We start from the raw sequence: 24,984 nt of genomic DNA on the forward strand, positions 1-24,984 counted from the left end.
AAATAAAGTAATAAAGTAACATAATGAATAATAATTATATAATAACGAAAAATTAAAATACACCCCCCCCCCACCCCCGACGATATCATCGTCCATCACGATGTTTTACTGTAAACATCGTCAACTGCCAATTTAGGGGACATCGCCCAACCCTAGGGGAAACAACTAATATTTTCCAGTATTTTAAATTTGGACTGCAGTATTTTAACCACTAGCTGTCAATATTACATACTGCACTTTTAAATGAAATTTTTTACTGGTTCATTTTTTCATTATTCAGTTCTAGTTGCTGAACAGCATAAATATGCCTGCTTGGCAAACACGTCCTTTATATTTGTGTGGATACTTTTTTGGCTCCTTCTTCAGCACTCTATAAACATCTTCTTCATCTTTGAAGTGATGCATTTCATTTTCTTAGTAACCTCAGAAGCAGTAAAGTGTATAACTGCAGGAGGTCAGGCTGCATCTGGCTAAAAGCTTTTAAGTCCTGTTTTGAGGGGCACTGAAACCTTTGTGACTAACACTGGATTTTTCTGTCAGGTATAGCTTTCCAGGAAATTATACAGCTTTACCAAGTACATCCAAACAGTTTGAAATTTAAAGTCAACCGTTTTAAAATCATTTTAAAACGTTTCACACCTATAGTAGTGAGTTTTGATTAATTTTGTTAGAATCAATGCCATATTTTATGAACTATCAAAAATCAGCTCAAATGAAAATGTGATAAATCCAACAATCCAATAAAACTGTACTCAAGGCTGGGACACACGAAGCCGACATCAAAAAACTAGCGGCGACGAAACCTGACCGTGTTGTTGCCTCTCATTAGCTCCATTTCAGCCAAAAAGCTGCGCTTGAACACACCATAAAGGCTACAGCTGACTTCCAACTAGCACATGTGTTCTGCTCCTGCGTGTGAGTAAATATATGTCTTTATCAGCAGGTATCAATAGTCTGTTTTCGTCATTCAAAAAGGGAGAACGAAATTAGGACTGCAGATATACAAACCGTAAACAAAGCAGCGCTTGCTTACCATTTTGAATATCAGTCACTTTTTTCAGAGTCGGCTTGTTATTATGAAAATACGGCCCAACGCCGGTTCAACATGCTGAATCGGCCCAAAAAAAACAAACAAACAAAAAAACAGACGCCATCTGACTAGAGCCAGTGGTGTGAATCACACTGAAAAAAAGCCGACCGATGCTCAAAATCGGCCTGACATATGGCTTGGTGTGTCCTGGCCTTTAGAGCCTGCCTCTATTTTCTTGATCTAAAAAGGAAGAGCCTTAAAATGTGGTTATTTGTTATCAGAAGCTTGAAAGGGTTAGTTCACCCCCCAAAAAATTAATTAATTACTCACCCTCATGACGTTCCAAACCCGTAAGACTTTTGTTCATCTTCAGAACCTGAATGAAGATCATTTTGATGAAATCTGAGAGCTTTCTATCAATCCATAGATGCAGCTGACACTTTGAGGCTTCAAAAAGTTCATAAAGAAATCGTAAAACTAATCCATATGAATTGAGTGTCCAAATTTAGTCCAAATTTTCTGAAGAGACTCGATCTCTTTATATGATGAACAGATTTAATTTAGGCTTTTACTCGCATATAAACATTGATCAGCGAACATAAACAGAAGCTCAGCTGAACCTCAGTTGTTTAGCTGTCTACGGAGGGACAGAAAGCTCTCAGATTTCATCAAAAAGATCTTAATTTGTGTTCCAAAGAAGAACGAAAGGCTTACCGGTTTTGGAACGGCATGAGGGTGAGTAATTAAAGACAGAATTTTCATTTTTGCATGGACTATCCCTTTCAAGTCAATGTGATTATTTTGAGATTAATCTCATGGGTCAGAGGTTTGAGTCGAGTAAAAATGGAACACTGTCTCAAGAATGTGCCTGTTCATTTTAATGGGTGCTAAATGGCTTGATTGAACAGCATGGATGTGCAAGCATTGAACCTTATAAAGAGGTTCACTTGTCTAGTCTCTACCACTGCTCAGTGAAACAGCAGCTGTAGCACACTGTGTAGGTTTCAGTGACTTTTCTTATCTTCTTGCCTTCATTCCCGTGGCTCCTCAGTGCCACACAATACCAGTGGGCATTCAGAGAATTGTGCTGAGTTTTCCTTGTGAGCATGCACTCAAAAAATAAAAATGTTCAATGAAATTAATTAAATTCAGGACTTTTTTTTTAAACACACAATTAAATTAAGCCTTTTAAATTAATTTTTGTTCAGATTTGTTCTAGTCTTGTCGTGTGAACTTGAAATGAATTTGCTCATAATGCAATAAAAATGTGAAGGACTGAGTGAGATTTGAATACAAGTCATGTATTCCTCAAAAGCTGCTTTGGATAAATGTGTCTGCTAAATGAATAAATGTGAATATACTGCATAAAACCAATACATTTTTTTTAAAAAAAAATACATTTTAACACTTTTTGGCTTTTTGTTTTCAAATAATGGTTTGTAAGGCACTCAAATCAGATTACATTGTGTCTGAATCTGGATCTCAATTTATGTACATCCAGTTATGGCAGATACGTCCTAATGCAAAAAGGTTAGCATTCCATTTAAAATTACTACATTTTATTTTGTGTATTTTAAAGATAAGTTCACCCAGAAATGAAATTTTTTTTATTATTTACTCACCCTCTGACTTTGTTGTGTGTAGTGCACGAGGTGTATGGACCGGTTTTAGGATACTTTATGGTGCTTTTGTGTCCTTTTTGAAACTTGAATGCTTCAGTCCACATTTATTGTAATGGAAAAGAACAAAACAACCAGAACATTACAAAAAGTAAATCTTTTTTGTGGCCAAGAAAAAAATCGTAAGGGGTTGGAAGGGTGAACTATTACTTTAAATTGATTGTGTTCAATTAAGTTATGTAGATTGTGACCAAAACTTTTCACATAATTAGCTCATTTTAATTACATTTATTTGAACAAGCAGCGAAAATGCACTTTTGGCTGATTCAACTGCTAAACATATTGTCAAATAAACAAGCAAGCATATTCCTGTAAGTGCCACATACGTTTTCTTCCCTGTAGAAGACACCATTTTCTTTTAATGTTTTTTCTCAAACCTGAGCTCTGTGTCTTTCCTTCCTTGTATTTTATCTCCCCTTTCATTATCGCTTCTTGTTTACTTTCCTCTGCGCACAAATATATTCTTTCTCTGATAAATAAACCGCCTCTTCTAAGCAGCACGGGATGAGCCGTGTTCTCTTCATCATCTATTTCAGCTCAGCGAGACACGCACAGACACGCTCCAGTCACCATACTACAGTAATTAGACTCATGCTCACTGCTGTCTCTTTCCCCTTGAGCTCTATTGTTTAGGGACGGACAGGTGCTGTGGCCCAGGTGGATGTAGAGATGAGTTCCTGCAGATGGGTCGTTGGCCCGGCTGACGTGTGCATGTTAAACAGACAGCACTTCATACCGTTTCAGCCCCCCAGCAATGAGTCATGTTCATTGTGAATGTAGCAAAGGAGACAAAAAAAAAAAAATCCTCTCCATACAAGGTTGTTTAGTCTCTATCTATTCCTCTTATGGAATCTAGTTTTACACAATAACAGAACTGTAGAAGAGTTAAGCTTGCATGTGCAGCTGCTCGGATTTGGGATTCATACCAATTCCTATTGAGCTGACTTAGTCATTGTGATCTAGCAAAATTATGTTACCTTCTGAGGCACTGGTACATGTGTCACAACCCAGAAATGGTTATTTTTTCCATATCTATTGTTGACTTCACCAGCTGTCAGTCTAATCAAATTATAGGCAGGTTGAGTGACACCCCTCATCTTCAAAAACCATTGACCAAACTGTTTTAGGTCAAAGAAAGTAGAGTTTTTCTTCAACCCTAATTAAACACACCTGGATCAGCCAACTACACTGCGTTCAAAATTATTATGCAAGTGACATATCAGTAAGATTTCAGTAGAATAAACATTTAGATTTTGGTTTTTCTAAGAAAATGTTTGTTTATTTATCCATGTCTTTTTAGATAACTGGTATCAATCTTAGACAAAATAATTTGCCAGATCTATGGAAACCCTACTTAGAGGTTGTTCCACATTATTAAGCAAGTCACAGTTCTCATGCAATATGGGGAGAAAGAAAGATCTTTCTGAAGATGAAAAGCATGAAATGGTGCAATGTTGTGCAAAAGGCATGAAAACAACTAATATTGTGTGAAACTGAGTGGAGATTATCAAATTATCATAAGATTTGTGAGTGATTAGAGCACAGCAGAACTTGGTCAGATAAAGGCTTATTAATGAAAGTTCCTGTCAAAAAAATTAATTGTATTAAAAGGGCAGCTATAAAAAAGCCAGTGTTGAACAGCAAACAGGTATTTGAAGCTGCTGGTGTCTCTGGAGTCTCAAGAAGCTCTCCATGCAGGCTGGCAGTTGTGCGTAAAGATGTATTTTAGACACCACTAACCAAACCTCACAAAGAGAAACATTAACAGTGGGTGTAGGAATACATGAAGACTCATTTTTAAATAGTTTTATTCACTGACTAATGCTGTACTACAATAGATGGTCTAAACCGATGGATTTCTGGATGGTTGGTGAATGGCCACCACGTTCCAACAAGACTGTGACGTCAGCTGGCGGGTGATGATTTTGGCTGGAATATTGGGAAGTGAGATGGAAGGTCCCTTTAGGGTCTCTGAGGGTATTAAAATAACTTTTGCAAGATATGTGAAGTTCATAACTGGCCATTTTCAGCTATGATATAAAAAGGAGGATAGTGCCTTCTGAAATACAATGCACTGTGCACTATCCCATGCTGCAAAAAAACACCACAGCACCAAAACTGTTTGAAAATGTATTTCTACACCCACTGTAAATGTTTCTCTTAGTGAGGTTTGGTTAGTGATGGCTGAAATGCGTCTTTACGCACAACTGCCAGCCTGCATGGAGAGCTTCTTGAGACTCCAGAGACACCAGGAGCTTCAAATACCTGTTTGTTGCTCAACACTAGCTTTTTTATAGCTGCCCTTTTAATACAATTAATTTTTTTGACAGGAACTTTCATTAATAAGCCTTTATTTGACTGAGTTCTGCTGTGCTCTAAATCACTCAGAAATCTTATGATAATTTGATAATCTCCGTTCAGTTTCACAAAATATTAGTTGTTTTCATGCCTTTTGCACAACTTTGGACCATTTCATGCTTTTCATCTTCAGAAAGCTCTTTCTTCCTCTCCATATGGCAGGAGAACTGTGACTTGCTTAATAATGTGGAACAACCTCTACGTAGGGTTTCCATAGACTTAAGTAGACCTGGCAAATTATTTTGTCTGAGATTGATACCAGTTATCTAAAAAGACATGGATAAATAAACAAACATACATTTTCTTAGAAAAACTAAAATCTGAATGTTTATTCTACTGAAATCTTACTGATATGTCACTTGCATAATAATTTGGAACGCGGTGTATTGTCTACAAGGTGTCCCAATTTGCATATTACACATCTTAAATAGTATGTGAGATTAGAATAAGTATCACCCAAAGCATGACGTGTTGAAAAGAGTAGGGTATGCCAAAAATCCTCGGATGTTCTACTATTTTTGGAAGATCTGTAGATCTCTAATGGCTGATATTGCTCATAACCCATTGCACTTTGGAGAAGGATTCAGTACAGAACTACAAACATGGTGGATATGTGTGAGACTGACAATTAAGTAGAGATGGCATGAAACTGAAGTTACAATAGTTTTTGTGTGCGTCTCAATTAGCATTCAGTGGTCAGGGCACTGATCAGCGTGTCAGCCATGTTAAGGACTGTCTCAATCGCAAAATCCTTCCTGTTCACTGAAATGTTCGCTCCCTGAAAAGTCCCACAATGCACTATGAAAACCAGGGAGCACTCACTATGTTCCCTTAAAGGCACCCAAACACTTCAAGGTAATCGGGCTGATTTTGGGCCCAATTCTCCCCTTCCGACAATCCTAGATAAAGTCCCAATTATCTTGATGGTTCTACAGATTATCTTATCAGATTTTTCTGTGGTGTGAGGTGTGTTAAGAGTGATTGAATCTGCTCGGAAGAACGTTGGGGCCGCACTGATCAAATATAATATATAACTGTGGCAAGCAGGACGGGGCCGAGAGTCGCGGGAACGGAGTGAGGCCGGTGAATCGAGTTCTAATGAGCGTCTCCTGCGCAATACAACATCATGTTGAAAATTTACCATCAGAAATCCTGTTGTGTGGAGTGAACCCTGAGGACAAACATGTGCAGACTCTGTAGATTGTCACGTGAAACTAAACAATACCCAATCAGAAAAAAAATGTGAAATGGCTTCTTGAACAAGAAAAAATGTAGGGCAGGGCTTTGTCCATCTAGAATCAAGAATGGATAGTTGTGGTTTGCTATTGCTGTGATCTCATGTGAGTGACAGGTTGTCCCGCCCCTTGTGCCAGTAAACGCGTCATCAGAGAAGAGAAGTTGTTGCATGTAGACTGTAGATCGTAGACAGTGATGCAGCTAACTAGGGTTTTGAACAGAGCTTATATTTATTATTCTATTCTAAAGTGTCTTTTGGCATTGATGGTCTCTTTCGCGCTTTTCTCTGGGGTGAGGATAATAATAATGAGGATGATGATGTCGATGATGCCAATCATGACTGATAAAGCTATGATTAATCCTTCACACACTGTAAAGTACCAGACAAAAAAGGACAAAAACAATCCACAATCCAATGATTCATATAGGAATTTGAATGAAAACGTCCTCTTTTTACAGCCATTTCATAGCTGACACAATGCAACCAAAGCTTGTCATTTATTGTCTCCAGTTGTTTCAGTGTATATTTTCAGCTCCTGCCATTTGTGGAAATTGCACCAACACTTAACCTAACAATCTATTTCCTGGTGAATCATGAGAATTTCCTCTTACTACCTCAGGCTTGTATACATGTAACATGTTTACAACCTTGTGGTGTAAAAATAATAGTATGTACATAGTGTAATCATGTGGTATTATGCAACATGATAGAACAGTGAAGCTGTCATAAATTGTCTTTTTATGGTAATCTGAATTGCCCACTCGTAGCATGGTGAAATGACGCCATTGAACAATTCAGAGGAAAACAACATCACCTCAGCTGACACATTTTGACAGACTCATTATTTAGCTGACGGAAATGTGCTTAGGACCATTAACACTGGCCATTTTTTCTTCACTCAGTGGTTGAGTGAGGAAAAACTCCTTAATTATGGCTCTGAACTTGGAAAAGAGCTGTGGGAAATTAACAGACTTTTTTTCTGTTTACAAAGCTTTTGGAAAATGTCTGTAATGTCAGGAAACTAAAGTACCATGTTTTTACCTTGGTAGCCTAGTACAAGTACATGTAAAGAAAAAGTGCTGCATCTTAAATCTCATGTTGTATAGTATTTGGTATTTGGTGTCAAACTGACCATTAAAAAAGTATGTTCTATAGAGTATGAATGTGTTTAGTAGAGTGAATGAAATTCAAACATACTACATTCACTATGTTGTCATTGTCATGTGACCTATACGCCGTCAACGTTGCTTCACCTCCATTCATAAATCCTCCCAGGATAGTAAAGTGGCCATTGAATGTGCACTTCGGAATCTCACCATAAGTAGTAGGTCATCCTACTGTTTTATGAATGCTATTGGACATACTACTTGGCTCACAAACTGATTAACACTTAGACATAAGCCCTGCATATGGCATGTTTAAACTAAATGAAAACAAGGGGACAAATTAATCCGTGGCCACTCTTTAACTAAAATGAGGGAACAAATTAGTAAAACATTGCCACAATTTAACTAAAACAAGGGAACAAATGAATTAAATGTGGCCATGAATAAATGGGAATGAATTCTATTAATAAAACAATATCCCAAGCCAACATTAAAAATTTGTTTGGATTTCTTATTTTAAAAAATTATGAATATCTTCAATTTGAATTCTACTTCCTTACATTCAGTTTTGCATTGCAATTCTGTGCATGTATGCTACCTCGATTCAAATTAAATTCAGGAATTGAATTGGAATTGAAAAGGAATTGGAATTTAAATTCTTGGTAAATACCATGGTACGTACATGTGGTAATCATCCAGTGCTGTGGTAAATATCACTTTTTAGTAAGAGTAAGGATATGATATCTTGAAATTCATGTTTTTTTATTAGTATTCTCATTGTAGAGTGTTAATGTGTATGATTGTGGCCTTTGTGTAGACTTTTAGCGAGGCGTATAAAAAGTCCTTTCTGCTTTTAGCTGTATTTGTGTTCTTTTGCATGAGATGGAAAAGATTCTAAGAGCTGTGGTGGTTCAGAAGTTCTCATTAATGAGATAGAAATGGTCCACTGCTGATGTTCTCTTCACCTCCTGTGGTAAAGCAATAAAGGGAAATCAATTTCATCTCCTGTATTTCAGGCTGTCTCTGTTGACTTGAGCTCTGATAATACTCAGAGACAGGCTTGCTAAGTGTCGGAGGTGATGAAGGAGGGCAGGAAAAGAGGGGGAGGACAAAAAGGGATTTTGCTGCTTAAAAGGGATTTGTTCAGGGTAGCAGGTGTTTGCAAAGGTTACGCGCTCTTTCACCCTCACCTTGAATTATCCAGCGCTGAGGGATTCGAGTTCAAATTCCTCTGAAAAGCGTGAGGGCATGCTTCCGCTCTCTCATCCTTGCTAACACATCCGGTCCACTGTTCTTAGTGTTCAAGGCTCTAAATGGTTCGCTTTTGTCCGTTTTACTTGAAAGAACTTGAGTCAGTCTGGATTATATCTTGTTCCCATTCTCAGCCCATTTCTTATTATTGTCTCTCTTTTCAATCTCACTTGAGTATTTCTTTCCTGTGATTGATTCATCTCATGTTCACCTGCATTCCTCTTTTGCTGATATAATTGACTGTTTTTGAGAGATACAGCATATATATTACAAAATTGTTAAAAAAGAAAAAGCATGTTACTTTTCCTAATGGCGTATGACTCACTAAAATAAAGTACTTTTAAAGATGCCGGGTAAACATATCAGTAGGAAGGAAAGATAAACATACTAATAAAAAGAATAACCCCAACCAGCTGCGTTCTTCCTGGTCCAGGTGCTGTTTGTTAGCTATTTGAGTAGAATAATGGATCTGCGTCATTCACTGCCATTAATGATTATTACTGGAGATGCTCTGCTGTGCTCATATTTCTTGAGATCGTTTGGATGTTTTTTTCTGTCAGAATCTCATGGAAAATAGATAAATATTGCAATAACAATGTGTTTACTTGTGTTATAAATGTGAATTTTGTGCGTACCATTCTATTACCTTGGCTTTTTGTATATGGTACTGCGATGATACCAGTTTTTTTGAGATATACCATCATAATACCATGGTTTTTGAACATGTACCATGGTAAAACCATTGTATTCCTTGAAGCAGTTTGGAGTACTATGTAAATACCATGGTATCATTCAGGAGCACCATATTATGAGACTCCAGGGCTATTCATATACATAAAGATTTCAAATGTGTTTTAAATGTTATAATTTTATACATTTAACTGCAAAATCTGTTAGCCATAATGATGGCTTAAAGTGTTAGTTCACCCAAAAATGAGAATTATCCCATCATTTACTCACCCTCAAGCCATCCGTGTATATGACTATCTTTTTTCAGACGAACACAATGGGAGATATATTTAAAAATATCCTTGCTCCTCCAAGCTTTATAATGGGAATTAACTTTATTATCTATAAAAACTATGCATGACGTAATGATGAATGTGAAAGCGCAGAGGATGGAGCAAAACAAAACACTGGTCACGAATTAGAAGTCTAAAATGATAGTTTTTAAAGAGAAATGTTGGATGATTTTGATAAAAGAGAAAAGGAGCTTGAGTTTGTTGCACAGCCCTATTTGTTTAAACTGTGAGAAGTGTCTAAGCTTACGCTACTCCTACATCCTGCATCATACATCGCGTCAGGGTGTTACTCATTTGGCGACTTGCGCGGTATGCGAATGGTCGTCCACTGGAAGCTAGTTATTTCAATTGATAAAGTTTTAAATATGGATATTTTTCATACAAAAACGCATCGCTTGGCTTCAAAAGTCCTTTATTAACCCCCTGGAGCCATATGGATTATTTTTTATAAAGGATGGGTGAATCCCCCCCACTATTTACCACCATTATAAAGCTTGGAAGAGCCAGGATATTTTTAAATAAATCTCCGATTGTGTTAGTCTGAAAGAAGATAGTCATATACACCTAGGATTGCTTGAGGGTGAGTAAATCATGGAATAATATTCATTTTATTTTCATTTTTAAATATCCCTTTACTATTTTTACACTTTTGCTCCTTTTTTCATTATTGTTTTAATGTTACAATTTAAAAAGACAGTAAATAGTCTATAATTGGCTGTTTAATGGCAGGTTTTGACAACTTACCCCATATAATCTGACAACATGCCACACTATTTGGGGATGTTGTCACAAAATGTCAACAAGTGTTAAATGAACATTATTTTTCTTGTAGCCAAGATATTAACTTACATGAGAAATATTCATTTGGAATAAAAAAAGTGTGATGACTTGTCCCGGTCTCTGTCAAATCAAAGACCATGTTGTTATCTGACACCATAGTAGTTCTACAGAAATAAACTTCATCAAAAAGCACTCCCAGGATGTCTGAAACTTCAGTTAATGTCACACACATATATATCTACTGACTCATCCATTTGCAAACAATATCACAGTGGCATTGTTCAGATGTGTTTAGTTCAGACGTGCTCTGGGTTCATTTACTGTCTGTGATCATTTAGGATGGTTTCTCTCATCATTGTAGGAAATGGACCTATTACATCCATAATTAACTGACAGTCTGCCACAGAGAACCTTTTCTGGTTTTTGTTTTTGTACAAATGCATTTTTATTTTTCAAATATCCGTCTTCCTTTTTCATTTATCAGTGTCTAATTAATGGCTTTCGCTGAAACTTGGCACAGGCAGGTGTATGTTTCTCCCTCGCTGTTGGAAGCTCTTATTCGTTATTATGCAGCTGCAATTAATCCCTGTACTTCCGAGTCAATACGTGGCCTGTCATTAACTCACCAAGGGTCAGGCTACAGCGAGACTTACAATTGGACAGAAAGTTAGCGTCTGAATGGAAGCATGACGAAATATATCTTCTCACAATGGTGGGATGTGATACTGAAGGCTTTTGCATATTTACATGTTGTTTGTTGTTTAAATGGTGAATAATTTTGATTGATTTGATTTGAGAAATCTCCATCTTACAGACATCTTGAATTCACAGTAATGAAATTATAGACCTAAAAGACTGAGAGCCATTCTTTAAAGTCTTTTGCCTTTAATATTTGTCTTTTGAGGAAAAAGGAAAATAGATCGCATTGTCTCAAACTGTGATTTAGTGTGTATTCTTGCTATACTGTATCAACAATTGTCTAATTTCTTTCTATTTATATTTCTTCTAAGGAATTTTAGGAGAAACCTCTAAGACAGAGTTGATACTTGTATGAAATTTATCCGAAAACTCCATGAGCACCATTTCTTTTTAACTATAAGAGCAACCGCTGAGCAATACAATTTACATATACACAGCTACGTCACTGAGATAATAATATCCTCTTTTAAACAGGATTTGGGCTTTTTCATACTTACCGAAGGCTAGCGTCATACTATATTTCACCCTTATTAGTGTTTGAGATGAAGTTGGATATGGGCCACCATGGTAAATATAGTCTAAACAGAAACACCCCTGCATCCTGCCGCAACTGTCAACAGCTGCTCCATTTTCAGCTGGGGTTTAATAAGATGCCACGCCGCTTCTGCGTAGATTTGCGTGATGAATCACAGAGCTCGGAGCGCAGGATCAGTTTGTATTTTTCAGTCACATTGTTTTATTTGGCCAGTCTTGCTAATTTATGCCCTGTCAGCTCTTGCTTCATGGTGTCTATGTTAAAAGGGGGCGAATAATTGGCTGGACCCTGCAAACAAGGTGCAATAAAAAGGAAGAGATACACACTGAAAATGTCTTTTATTTTAAACTATAACTTGCCTATACTATTTCAACAGCAACAACAGTAATCTATAGAGAATCATCATGCAATCAAAATTTCAAAGATTTCACAAAATCTGCTTTTCAGGACTGCCCAAGTTATGTTTAACTTCAGATATACTTAATATACAATACTTACTATACATCTTTTTTTTTTTTGTGATGGGAGTCGCTTGTTTGACCTGAGCAGTTAAACTGGCCAATGCTCTTCAGAAAAATCCTCCAGGTCCTCCTGTATGATTTTGAGATCCATCTTTTCACACTGAGGACAATTGTGGGACTCAATACGCAATTATTACAAAAGATTCAAACATTCACTGATGGTCCAGAAGGAAACATGATGAAAACATTGTTTTGTAATGTCATGCTTAATATGTTTCTATGAATGGGTCCTAAACATTTATTTTAAGACAAAGGAATCCGTCATATTTGGGGTTCTTGGCATTTACTCTAAAGAATTGTGTCACTGTTACATTGTTGAATGAACTCTAGATATGTTTTGTCATTAATGTGAGAAGCTAATATGGAGAGGACACAGACATGAATGAATTGTTTAATAACATCCTTTTGCATGATTTGTGACCTTAGCTGGGATTTTATTACGATTTAATTTGTTTGTAAGCTGCATAACTGATTCCCTCATTAGGTTATTGTGACTAGAACACTGTCATGATTTTTAAAGCCTGTCATTGTCGCAAAATTGTTTTAGAAGCAAAGCATTAAACAAGCATTGTAGTGGCAGCATTCTTTCTGCAACAATTAGGGCTCCTTGTGAATGAGACTAGAGGGAATATGTCATTAAATTAGTGTTGCATTTGACAGTGAATAAGCTGAGGATGCAAAATTGTTTATTTCCATGTCAGGTTAATAATTTTGCACATTGGTAGACCAAAACCTGTTATCAGTGCAATGGTATCCCCTATTTGAGTCCAAGTACCCCTTATAGACATTTTTGGTACTTTTGCTGAAATAACTGCTTGTTTTTTTTTTAAAGAAAAATTACATTCTGTAATTCAAGAGCTTAAAATTTCAAGAACTGACTTTTCCAGTCATTCGTGAATATTGTGAAGTTATTTTTTTACTCACAAATAGCAATTTCTACAAAATAAAATATGTAACAGCTTGACAGAGGAACATTTTATCAATTTATAGATATTTCCATGACCTTTTAAGATTTAAAGTAACACTTAAAAAAAAAGGTCTCGTTTGTTAACATTAGTTAATGTATTAACTAACATGAACTAACAGTGAACTTTAACGTTTAATATTTGTCAGTGTTAGTTAATAAAAATACAGTTGTTAAAGGTGCCCTCGAATGAAAAATTTTATTTATCTTGGCATAGTTAAATAACAAGAGTTCAGTACATGGAAATGACATACAGTGAGTCTCAAACTCCATTGTTTCCTCCTTCTTATATAAATCTCATTTGTTTAAAAGACCTCAGAAGAACAGGCGAATCTCAACATAACACCGACTGTTACGTAACAGTCGGGGTGTACGCCCCCAATATTTGCATATGCCAGCCCACGTTTCCAACATTATAAAAGGCATTAGACAAGGGCAGCCAGTATTAACGTCTGGATGTGCACAGCTGAATCATCAGACTAGGTAAGCAAGCAAGAACAATAGCGAAAAATGGCAGATGGAGCAATAATAACTGACATGATCCATGATAACATGATATTTTTAGTGATATTTGTAAACTGTCTTTCTAAATGTTTCATTAGCATGTTGCTAATGTACTGTTAAATGTAGTTTAAGTTACCATCGGTTATTACTGTATTCACGGAGACAAGAGAGCCGTCGCTATTTTCATTTTTAAACACTTGCAGTCTGTATAATTCATAAACACAACTTCATTCTTTATAAATCTCTCCAACAGTGTAGCATTAGCCGTTAGCCACGGAGCACTATCAAACTCATTCAAAATCAGAAGTAAACAATATAACAGTATACAATACTCACATAATCCGACGCATGCATGCCGCATGCATGACGAACACTTTGTAAAGATCCATTTTGAGGGTTATATTAGCTGTGTAAACTTTGTTAAGGCACTGTTTAAGGCAAGCGCGAGCTCTGTGGGCGGAGAGCACGGGATTTAAAGGGGCCGCAGCATAAAATCGGCGCGTTTATAATGATGCCCCAAAATAGGCAGTTAAAAAAATTAATTAAAAAAAATCTATGGGGTATTTTGAGCTGAAACTTAACAGACACATTCAGGGGACACCTTAGACTTATATTACATCTTTTAAAAACATAATCTAGGGCACCTTTAATTGTTTGTAGGGATGGGTTAAAAAAATATATATTTCTTGATTTTCTCTAATTTTTATGAACCAAGAAAATCCCAAGAATCGTTCTTTTAGTCTCTGTTTTCAGTTGATGAATGAACAGAACTTTGTAGCATATCTCCCATACAATAAATCACACTAAGCTTTGTGCTTTGTTACTTTAGATATGAAACAAAGTTTCAGATTTAAAATTCTGTCCATTCTATTACAAAATAACAAAATTCAAACAATAAGTATCATTTTGGTGCTATTTATTGTGGGGTGACAGATTGATGTAGAGCCTCAGTTCAAGTGAAGCGGCAGCACGAAGCGCACGTGAACTGATCATCTCTTTCGCTTTACTACTAGTTACAGCATGAAATAAACATGTATAGCTTACTAAATTAATCATGTCTTATGTAATCACTCAATCAGTATTTCAACTTCGAAAAGATGTCAATAAAACAACTTGAAAACAATGTCATGTAACATTACTTCAGAAAAGCAATTCAATGACCATAAACCTGATAGTTACCTTTATTCATTACCTGTTTTTTTTTTACTGTTCTTTCAATATTTAATGTATGTTTGAATAAATTTGTCAAGTTTTTATGATATTAACCATTTAAATGTTGTTAAACCATTAAAAAGATAGTATTATAACTTTTTTATTATAAAAAACTTACTTGTCTGTAATTTAAGTGTTTGTATATAAATCAGTTAATAGAATTATTAATTGTTAGTTCATGTTAACAAATGAAACTTTATTGTACAGATACTTTTTCTCATTTCTAGAAGTCACCCTTTAATATTCAGGTTTTTCAAGGCCATCAAAACCCAGAATCGGAAGCTTGTTTTGTCTTATGTTAAATAATTTTAAGTCATCTTGCAGTCTTTTGGAGGCATGATGAGGCCCCGTAATGGATTCCTGCTACCTGATTTAATTGTCGCCTTTCCCTATTTTCTCTTTAAACAGAACAATGCTGAGAATCTGTCCTCAGGATGTTGGAATTGGGCACTTGTTCGGTCAGCGCACAGACCCTCTCTGACCGCAATGCCCTGGCAGTCCCTTCTTTCGGTCAGGGCATGTGTGGCGGGAGCCCGCCTCCACAATGTTTCCTCCTCCAGCCTAAGGACCCGGAGAGCTGGCTCAAGCACCGGGGAACCCTGGAGGACGGCTCCCGCTCCTGTTCGCTCCTGGAGCCCCAGAGACTGTCTGACAGCTTCCTGTCCCATGCATCCAGTTTCGATACGCTCTACGTCCCCCGCCCGATGGGTCTGGCGCCATCCTCCCTGGATCTGGGGGGGTCGTGCGAGGGGGCGGCCGCGTTGGGTCTGGACCCCGACATGCCCGTCAGCCCGAATATCATTAAACGACGCAGGGGGGGACTTATTGAGCAACGGGACATCATTAAAGCTCATCAGGCACACAAGATCCAGAGCACCCCACAGGCCCGGCGCAAGGAATGGGAGTAAGTGCCACATGCATACACGCAGCATGCAATTTAATAAGCTCTTTGCACTCTTTGTAGAAATGTCTTTATTGGTTGGCTTTTATTGGTCACACTAAAAGTAATAGCTCACCCAGAAATGAAAATTCCTTCATGTCGTTCAAACCGGTAAGAATAATACATTTTTATTAATGTTCTGGTTCCTCTGCTTTTGCCATTTCAATGAAGAAGCTTCATTTAAGCTTCAAAAAACACCATAAAATTATAATAAAAGTGGTCCAAATGACTGTTCCAAGTCTTCTTAAGGCATACGATAGCTTTGTGCGATGAACAGACTTATTGAAACAGATATTATTCACTTAAAAGTGCATTCATGAGAGAAGTAGCTATATCTGATACACCAACAAGTTGTTGTTTTTGGAGCTTGAAAGCTCCAGTTGCCATTCATTGTAATTGCATGGAAAAAGAGTGACCAGTATAATATTAAAATTTCTTCTTTTGTGTTCCATGGAAGAAAGAAGCTCATATGGGTTTGAAACCACATGAGTATGAATAAAAAATGAGTATAAGATTACTCATTTTTGTGAGAATTCTTTTAAGATAGCTATAACCATGAATAGGCTGAATATGTGCCATGTCTTATACTGGTGTTGAGGCATTGTGGTGGGGTAACCGTTTACTTTTGTGCCATCACTTGATGACATGCTAAGAATGATACAAAGCCTTGTTTCCACTGATAATAGAGTGACGTATCATCCAGGCTAATATATCAAAGGCTGATGTATCAAAAGGCCGACCCCAAACTTTTGAATTGTAGTATATGCGTCAGCAATATATCAGTCATATATAAACCTGCTCTCCAGATATCGGCATCAGTTATTGAAACCTGTATCAGTTGACTAGTTCCACAGTGGGTCAGATTATCATGATTAGATTCTATATACTTCAGGTTACAAGTCAATATCAAGGGAAATGTGGGATCCCACATTCATTTTGTTCCATTGGTGATCCTTGTATATAAAACAGTTGGCTTTGTGTGCTTTTAAGGACTAGTCTTCATCCTCTGCTTTTTCATCATTAGGACGTGCCAGTGTGGGTTTTACAGTTGTTAAACCAGGAGAAAATGGGCAGAAAAGAACACTCTGAGCTTACTTGTTATCGCTGCCTTATATAGTACATGTCATAACACTGGGAAATTATAGGTGTGTTGCATCAAGAATGATTTTCAGTAGTCATTTAAGTAAAAAGACTATATGAGCTGAATAGAAAAGGCTTTCTCTATTAAGAAGTAACAGTTGCAATGGTTACTTATCATCCAATAATAATCCATACATACGAGATTTGTATTTGTGGTGCAAGCCTCTCTATTTAACTATTTAAAGGGCAAATTCAGGAAAAAAACTGCATAAAAAAGTATTTATTTGCAATTCTTTGTTTGTATTATGAGCCTTTATCTTTATTAGGGGCCAAGCACCGAAGGTGCTTAGGCACCTATTGTTATTGTTGGCGTTCTGTACTCTTTTTATTATTATTCTTCCGCTTCTTCTTCCGCTCTGGGAGTCTGTGGCAGCCCATAGAACCGTTTGCGGGAAAGTTGTGAAATTTGGCACACAATTAGAGGACAGTGTATCCTTTGTCCACAGCAAATTTGCAGTCTCTAACTCAATCCCTCTAGCGCCACCAGCTGTCCAAAGTTGCACGTATGTTTATATTAATAACTTTTGAAGAAACAAAATTCTTTTTTCCTCTGATTCCTTGGGTCAAGACGAATCAATTGCATGGCATCATTTTCATGAAAATTTTTCCGCCACTTTGAATTTTCTGAAAAACCTACTTTTTCAAACCCCTCCTAGGCCGTTACTCCAATTTTCACGAAAATTGAATCAGATCATCTTCAGACCATGCCAACAAAAAGTTATGGAATTCAAGTCGATTCCTCCAATCATTTTTGAAAAACACGTGAACGAATTGTACATAGTACTTGCGAAATAGACGTAAGGCTGTATCTCCGCAACGCTTTATCGTATTCAGACCAAACTTGGTACATGTCATCATAAGCATGACCTGAGGTACCATGCAGTGTTTCGGCGCAGCACCACCTACTGGTGCAGAGATATGAAATATGGTCCTTTTTGCTTATAACTTCTGATGGGTTTGTCCAAAAATCATAAATCTGGTCTCGTTAGATTCGGGGAATCATGCCGAGTCGGAGGATACCCAATTTTTCCATATCAGCCGTTTTGGCCGTCGGCCATTTTGAATTTTGTGCTAAAATGCTGTATTTTACGAACGCTCTAGCGTATCTTTACGAAACTCAGTATGGGTCATCAGCACAATGCCCTGAAGGAGCCGGAGAAGTTACATACCAGCGCCACCTTGTGGTCAAAAGTTATAACAAAATTTACAAAAATGCTAATAACTTTTGACAATTTTAACTCATTGTAATGAAACTGGTCTTAATGGATTCCTTGGGTCATGCCGAGAACACAGATATCAAATTTGCCATAGTCGGCTGAACTTCCTGTCCGCCATATAGTTTTTTCTTTAAAAACCTACTTTTTCGAACTCCTCCTAGACCGTTGCTCCGATTTTTACTAAAATCAAACCGTATCATCTTCAGACCATGCCGACAAAATGTTATGGATTTCAAGTCGATACGTCAAACCGTTTTCGTAAACCAGAGTAAAGAATTTGAGGCATGATGCAAAAACGACTCTTGAAGCTGTATCTCTGCAATGCTTTGACATATTGACACCAAACTTTGTAAGTGTCATTGTCACCTCACTCTGACCATACCACATTAATTTGGTCACAGCGCCACCTTTTGGTCGAAAGTGATGAAACGGTAAATCCTCATTTTTGATCATTTTTCAGCTCTTTTGCCTAAAATGATCTTAATAGGTCTTTAATTGCTCCCTGTTGCAGATGGTCTGATGCTCACAGCCATGTTGGCTGGCTTGTGTGCTGTTTTTGTGCTTGGCCCCGTAATTGCTGCTTGCAGCTATATTTTAAAATAGGTGTTATTAGGCTTAAAAGTGCCTTTCATCTATTTTTCTTGGTAATCAATGTCTCATAAATGAATTTTATTATACTATATATAAGTAAGAAGTAATATTACAAAGTATTATTTAGAGAGAAAAAACAATAGAAGCAGATGAAAGTACATCACCGCTGAAGCACTTCCATGTGTGTAAGTGACTAGTAAAAAGAGTGTACAGTATAAAGAGAAAGAGAGAGCCGTATCTTGCTGTGCTAGGACATTGTACTTCTGAAATGATTACCTATCATTTGGCTTTAAACACAGTATGAGGGGCCATAATGACCCTAACGCCCCTGAGACATGCTCACACACTCTTACAGGCTCCAGATCCTGCTAGATCCTGCTGAGCTGGGCAGCACATATCAGCATACTGATTTGTTCCCTGGACCTGTGAACAGATATGTATAGGCTGCACATCATTGAAAACACTAAAGGTACTCATTAATTTGATTTAAAAGTGGAAATTAGTTATTTTTGCATTTTTCAGAGCGATTTCTGTCTTCCGGTTTGAAAAGCAAAGTCGGAGCAACGTCACAAAATCTGACGTCATCGTGTACATGCGGCAAGATCCGGAGTGCTGATTGGCTCCAGTATGGGCTGGTCGAACATGCTGATGTCAACCGTTTCTGATGCTTCTCTGCATTTATTCATGACATAAAGCTCATTCAATCCAATCACTGCACTGTAGTATGCATAAGATTATAATTGCAGTATTATGCATGAGGAAGTATCACTTCTCTTGCCTCTGTCTCTTGTCATTCAGAGACATGGGTCCTAGGTGCTCGTTTCCTCAGTGCTACAACACAAAAATGCGTTTCCTGCGACCAGAGCAGAAGTTTGGGTGCATGTGGATTGTTTTGCTGTAATCTACCAGCACAAATGGAAAATATTTTTGCATGAGATCGCATTACAGCGGAGAACACGCGAGCCGAAGGCCTATGTATGTTTCCCCCAGCACAGCAAACACATGAGTGTTGTTTGTATTTTGCCCGCGATGCAGCCAGAACCAGAGTTTGAATACGAACACATGAAAAATACGATTGTTACGATATACACGCGGAGCGAGCATATGATCGGTTTCAGCGCGGAGCTCCGCGATGAGTTTAACAACACTAGCCACGTGGATCATAGCTCATATACAGAATAAAGTATCCGTGTTTAAAGTTTTTTATAGACATATTTCACATATTTTCCTGCCCCAAACATGAACCAGCACGGTGTATGCACACATATTTCATCAAGTCTTCTTCAAATGAAATATATGTGCAAACTGGACACTGATACAGTGGTGTAGCCTATCTGAAGACTGTTACCCCCTTTCCACCAGCACGAACCGGGTGCTAGTTCAGAGCTAGTGCTAGGGCCAGTTCGGAGTTGGTTCAACTGACGAGCCTTTGTCTTTCTACGGGCTAGAGAGCCAGCACAGAGCCAGGTCTTACGTCACTGTATACGTCTCATATTTCACAGCAAAGCTAGCGCCACAGCACCAAACACAAACACACCAGGCTTGTTCGAGATGCGTCGGCTTCTCGCAGATCGATCGGCACATGACATCAAAGCACCGCGAGAACGATCCAAAAGCACAAGGAGGCGTATGCTCTTCAGACACTCCCGCGGATCCGCGGCACCCGCCGAAATGGTCCGTGCTGCTCCGATGCATCTCGAACAAGCCTTCTATCAACAATCACGGATGTTTCACTACTGTTGATGCTCATGGCTTTGCGAACCTACATCGGCATCCAAACACGGCTCGCCGTAATTTGTATATGGACGGCGATTACAATCGAGCTGCTATTTCAAAAATGCCGGTCACAAGTGTCTTGTTGGTCACGGTAACCCCGCCCCCAGCCCCTGACGCAAGCGGTTCTTACTTCTAGCCCAGCAATGTTTTGGTGCTACTTACGAACCACTTTTCCTGGTTCGGAGCTGGTGCTTTGTGTGTTGAAAGACAAAGAACTGATTTGAAACTAGGCTTTGGCTCCGAACCAGCACTCAAACTGCCTTGGTGGAAAAGGGGTAAATGACATGATTATTCTAATAGACAAAAGACTGATTTAGATAAATTCAAAGAAAAATGGACAAAAAATAAACTATGTCTTTATTCTTTCTGTGTTAAACTACGTGTTGTTTATCATGAGACTGTAGTCCTTGTAAACGTAATCAAAGTATTATTAGCCCTTTTAAATATTCTTTTGCATTTCTCCCTTGTGCTTGGGAGTTTGCTGTCATTTTCTCCGTGCTCATATATTAATATTCCAGGGGCGTTTCCTCCGAGGAGGCAAGGGAGGCAGTGCCTCCTTAAAAAAACTGGATGAGAAAATAGTCGATATTGCAAAAATAAAACAACGTAAATGTTACAAAATTTGACATTAAAAAGTGTAAAAGTGACTCGTTTTTTAAAAGAAACAGTCAAACAGCGACACCCGCAGGTCTAGTTACAGCGGGGAGTTCGCGGCTGCATCCGAAAACCTAGGCAGCTGACTTGTTGCCTCGTTGCCTTATCAAGCAATGACTTGTAAGGCACCTCACAAAACTGATTTCGGACAGACTTCTGAGGCAGCTTAACAGTTTAATGATCTACAGCAAAATAGCGCGAGCTTTGGTGAGAACTAAACAAATATTAAATTACTACAGTAGTAAGTTCGCGCTAGGAGTGATATCAAAAGTGGAAAATGTTGGTCAAAAACGTACATTTACACAGACTGACCAGCAAACGCAACTTTCGAACCCCATCTTTATTTTTCTAGCTCAGCTGTCACAAAAGGAAAGCACAGGATTGTGGGATATCAAAGGCAGCGAAGGATACATTTATGCTGCCTTTAAAAATCGATCAGATGAAGGTATCTCAGGAAACAGAAAGTGAAGCTAACATTGGATCTGGATGTGCCTTGATGCCTTCCTACCTTGAAATGTGTCCTCCGAAGGCAGCATTTTCCAGTTTTTGGATGCAGCCCGCATCTCTGTGCCTCCCTTCAGCTCATAGAAACAAAGCAGAGCCCCCTAAGTTTGCAGTGGGTTTAGTGGGGGGTAATTGAGAATGAATGGGGCAAAGTCACGTGAGAGGAGGCAATGTCTCAATTGCGCTATCATTGGATATGATTGGTTATGAATGGACATGATTGATTCGTGCGATAAATCCTGCTTCTTGTTTTCGTGCGCGTTCTCGTCGAGGGGAGAGGGGGGAGTTTCATGACCCTTTAAATGCACCCTAGTGCTGATGCTAATGTTCTGTGGGACTAAATATTTAAACAGAGATGTGAATGATGTGAATGTGTTGCAGAGGAATTTCATTAGATTGGATGGTGGAGATTACATGAGTGTAATATAGAAAGGAATTCCAGTGTTCCAGCTTACATTTGTGTAAATTAATGAAGTGCTAATACTGTTCTTGCAGAATAAAATACATGTGGATTTAGGATATGTCCTTATTTAGGCTAGGTAAACATGCACCTAACCTAATTTAATCTATGAATAAAATCTCTTTGACAAAGTAATCTGTTGGCCTGACAAGACAGCATAGCACTGTATGTTCAGTCTTAATAACTGTAGAGTTTTCAGCGCACAGAGAGCTGTTATTGGGGCATATTGTCACAATGAACTGCATTATAATAATGGTGGAAATGTTCAATGGCTTTTTTGTAGTCAAAACTGTCTATACATAATTATTTGGATAGATTTTTACTATTCATTGACCTTAGTTAAGTTTTACAGTATGTTTTTCTTCTATACAAAGGCTGGAATTTTACAGCCAAGGAAATATTTTTTTTTTCTACCAATACAGCAACTTTACCTGAAGCTGTTCATGAGTACAGTGTTTCTCATCCATCTAGCCCTGCTGGATAATTATGACTTTTCAGTTTTGAGTTTGCTTTGAGGGAGGGAAGAAAACGAATGGTCCACGCGGGAGATGGGGGGTGGTGGGCTATAAATTCTGGCCTGGACTCAACTGAAAATGCAGTTTGTAAGAGAGATTGCTGCAGATAATCTTTTTCTGGCAGTGTATATAGTGACTTTTGTATGCAGAGTAGTCTCAGTCTCAGACATCATGCCTACGGACCATTGGCTGAAAGTCTGATGCATACGGCACACAAAATGGGAAACACTTTGGGAGTTTCAAAGTCGTCATCTGATTGGTTGAATTCTCCAGGATTTCCAGGAGACGTGTCTCGCATTCTTTAACGCTTATCAGGATCAATTAAATGCTGGATTTTCAAAAGTATGTGAAGTTCACAGCACTATTGTTGCTCCATTGTTCCAGTGACTTTACATTTTGGCCAATAAAAGCTGCTATGGAGTCCAGATCATCTGGTCTGGCTTCGCGAGTCTTAAAGGGTTAGTTCACCCAAAAATTGAGAATTTAATTTTCTATCATTAATTTCTAGAGATGCACCGATACCGATACCAGTATCAATATCAGGCCCGATAACAAGCTCATGTACTTGTACTCATACTCGTAAAAATACTCCTGATATCAAAGACCGATACCTCACGTGCACAGAGACACCGGCGCAATCAGTTCTCTTTGCGCCTGAATGGTCAAAATGTCCATCGTGTGGAGTATTTCATGTAAATACACTCAGTTATGGCTTTAGTGGACGTAAACAGGTGGGTGAAAAAAGGATATGTGTCAGTATATTACATCCATGGATTCGGTCTTAAAATGACAGTAGCCTAATTAAATATTTGTCTGTCATTAATGTTAGTAAAACAACAAAAGATGTTAAATAAATGTATTTATATATATATCGTGAAATAAAATTTCTCATATCATGGTCATATTGCCCACTCGTCCTGTATTCCACCATAAGAAATCTGGTCACCCTAGGTTGTTTACATTGGTTCACTGTGTTATGTTATAAACATTTGTTCTGTAATATTTGTTAAGCACTTTTTGAAAGGAAGGTTAAAAAAGACTTGTTTGTTTTTTGTTTTTTATTATGACTTTGGATTATTATGACTGTGATTGGACACTGAAATTTGTGTTTTAAGTTTGTAACACATAAAACGCACATAAAAATTATTACTTTTTTCATTGGAGTAATATTAAAGAAGCTGTCCTACATTCATTAGTCTCACTGTGTTGTGCTTGGAAAACTGCCACATCACCAAAAAAAAAAAAAAGAAAAAGAAAAAGAAAGAAATTAATGTATAGGCATCGGTATCGGCGAGTACCAGAAAAAATATATACTTGTACTTGTACTTAAAAAATGGTATCGGTGCATCCCTATTAATTACTCACCCTCATGTCGTTCCAAACCCGTAAGATCTTCGTTCATCTTCAGAACACAAATTAAGATATTTTTGATGAAATTCGAGAGCTTCTGACCTCCCTATAAACAGTAACGTCATAAACAATTTCAAGGCCCAGAAAGGTAATAAAGACATCGTTACAATAGTTAATGTGACTACAGTTGTTCAACCTTAATGTTATGAAGCGACAAGAAACATTTTTTTTTTTTTCCGCAAAAAAACAAATAAAAATAATAACTTTATTCAACAATTTCTTCTCTTCCATGTCAGTCTCCTACGTTGTTCACGTATAAACACAGTGCAGCGCTTCCAGGTTGTACGTCAGAACACCAGCTCATAGCTGGCCAATAATGAGCCGGTGTTCTACAAATGTATTTTTGTGAATGAATACATATGAATGGTTGTATGTCAATGTATAAATACCCTTAACTGAATGTATCTAAAGACATGCTTAAATCATTGAAATAGTAAGAATGAGAAATAGGGTAACAATATGTCGAAATGATTCTTTTAACTTTTATGCATGATATAGAATAAGCTACATGATGTTTGGTGGTCTGTGTTTCTATCCATCTATGAAGCCTGGCATGATAGTATTTCAACGTGACTACTGTAAGGTTGCATATGAGTCATATCTCTTGTAAGATGTAAGCTTTTGTCCTCCTTGAGCCCATGTGAAAAAGAGCCAATGCTTTTCCCATCAACAAACAACTATTACATATCGTTCCTTTATAGAGGAAAAGGTTCCTTCTTTTTTTTCTCCAGACAATGGAAGGACACATGCTAATTTTGTTCTTTTCAGTGGCCTCAGCCCTTAACCTTAAGATGTTTAAGAGAACATTTTATTTCTTATATTTGGTCCAAATTGTTCAGACAGTAATATGTGACTGTGTGAGAGTCTCTGTTCATTTAA

At 37.7% G+C, this 24,984-nt stretch overlaps 1 protein-coding gene across 8 annotated transcripts in view; it reads left to right on the forward strand.

Annotated features, from left to right (window-relative positions):
* The window catches only part of LOC125279483 (voltage-dependent R-type calcium channel subunit alpha-1E), a 166,763-nt gene that overhangs the window by 11,333 nt on the left and 130,446 nt on the right, over window positions 1-24,984 (forward strand). For all 8 annotated transcript variants that reach the window (XM_048209205.1, XM_048209203.1, XM_048209210.1 and 5 more), the window contains exon 2: window positions 15,307-15,802. In XM_048209205.1, coding sequence (XP_048065162.1) covers window positions 15,333-15,802 — 470 coding nt within the window. In that variant the 5' untranslated portion in view covers window positions 15,307-15,332. The remainder of the gene's footprint in view (window positions 1-15,306; window positions 15,803-24,984) is intronic.

The sequence above is a fragment of the Megalobrama amblycephala genome, linkage group LG12 (assembly GCF_018812025.1).
Source record: "Megalobrama amblycephala isolate DHTTF-2021 linkage group LG12, ASM1881202v1, whole genome shotgun sequence".
In the NCBI taxonomy this organism is placed as follows: domain Eukaryota; kingdom Metazoa; phylum Chordata; class Actinopteri; order Cypriniformes; family Xenocyprididae; genus Megalobrama; species Megalobrama amblycephala.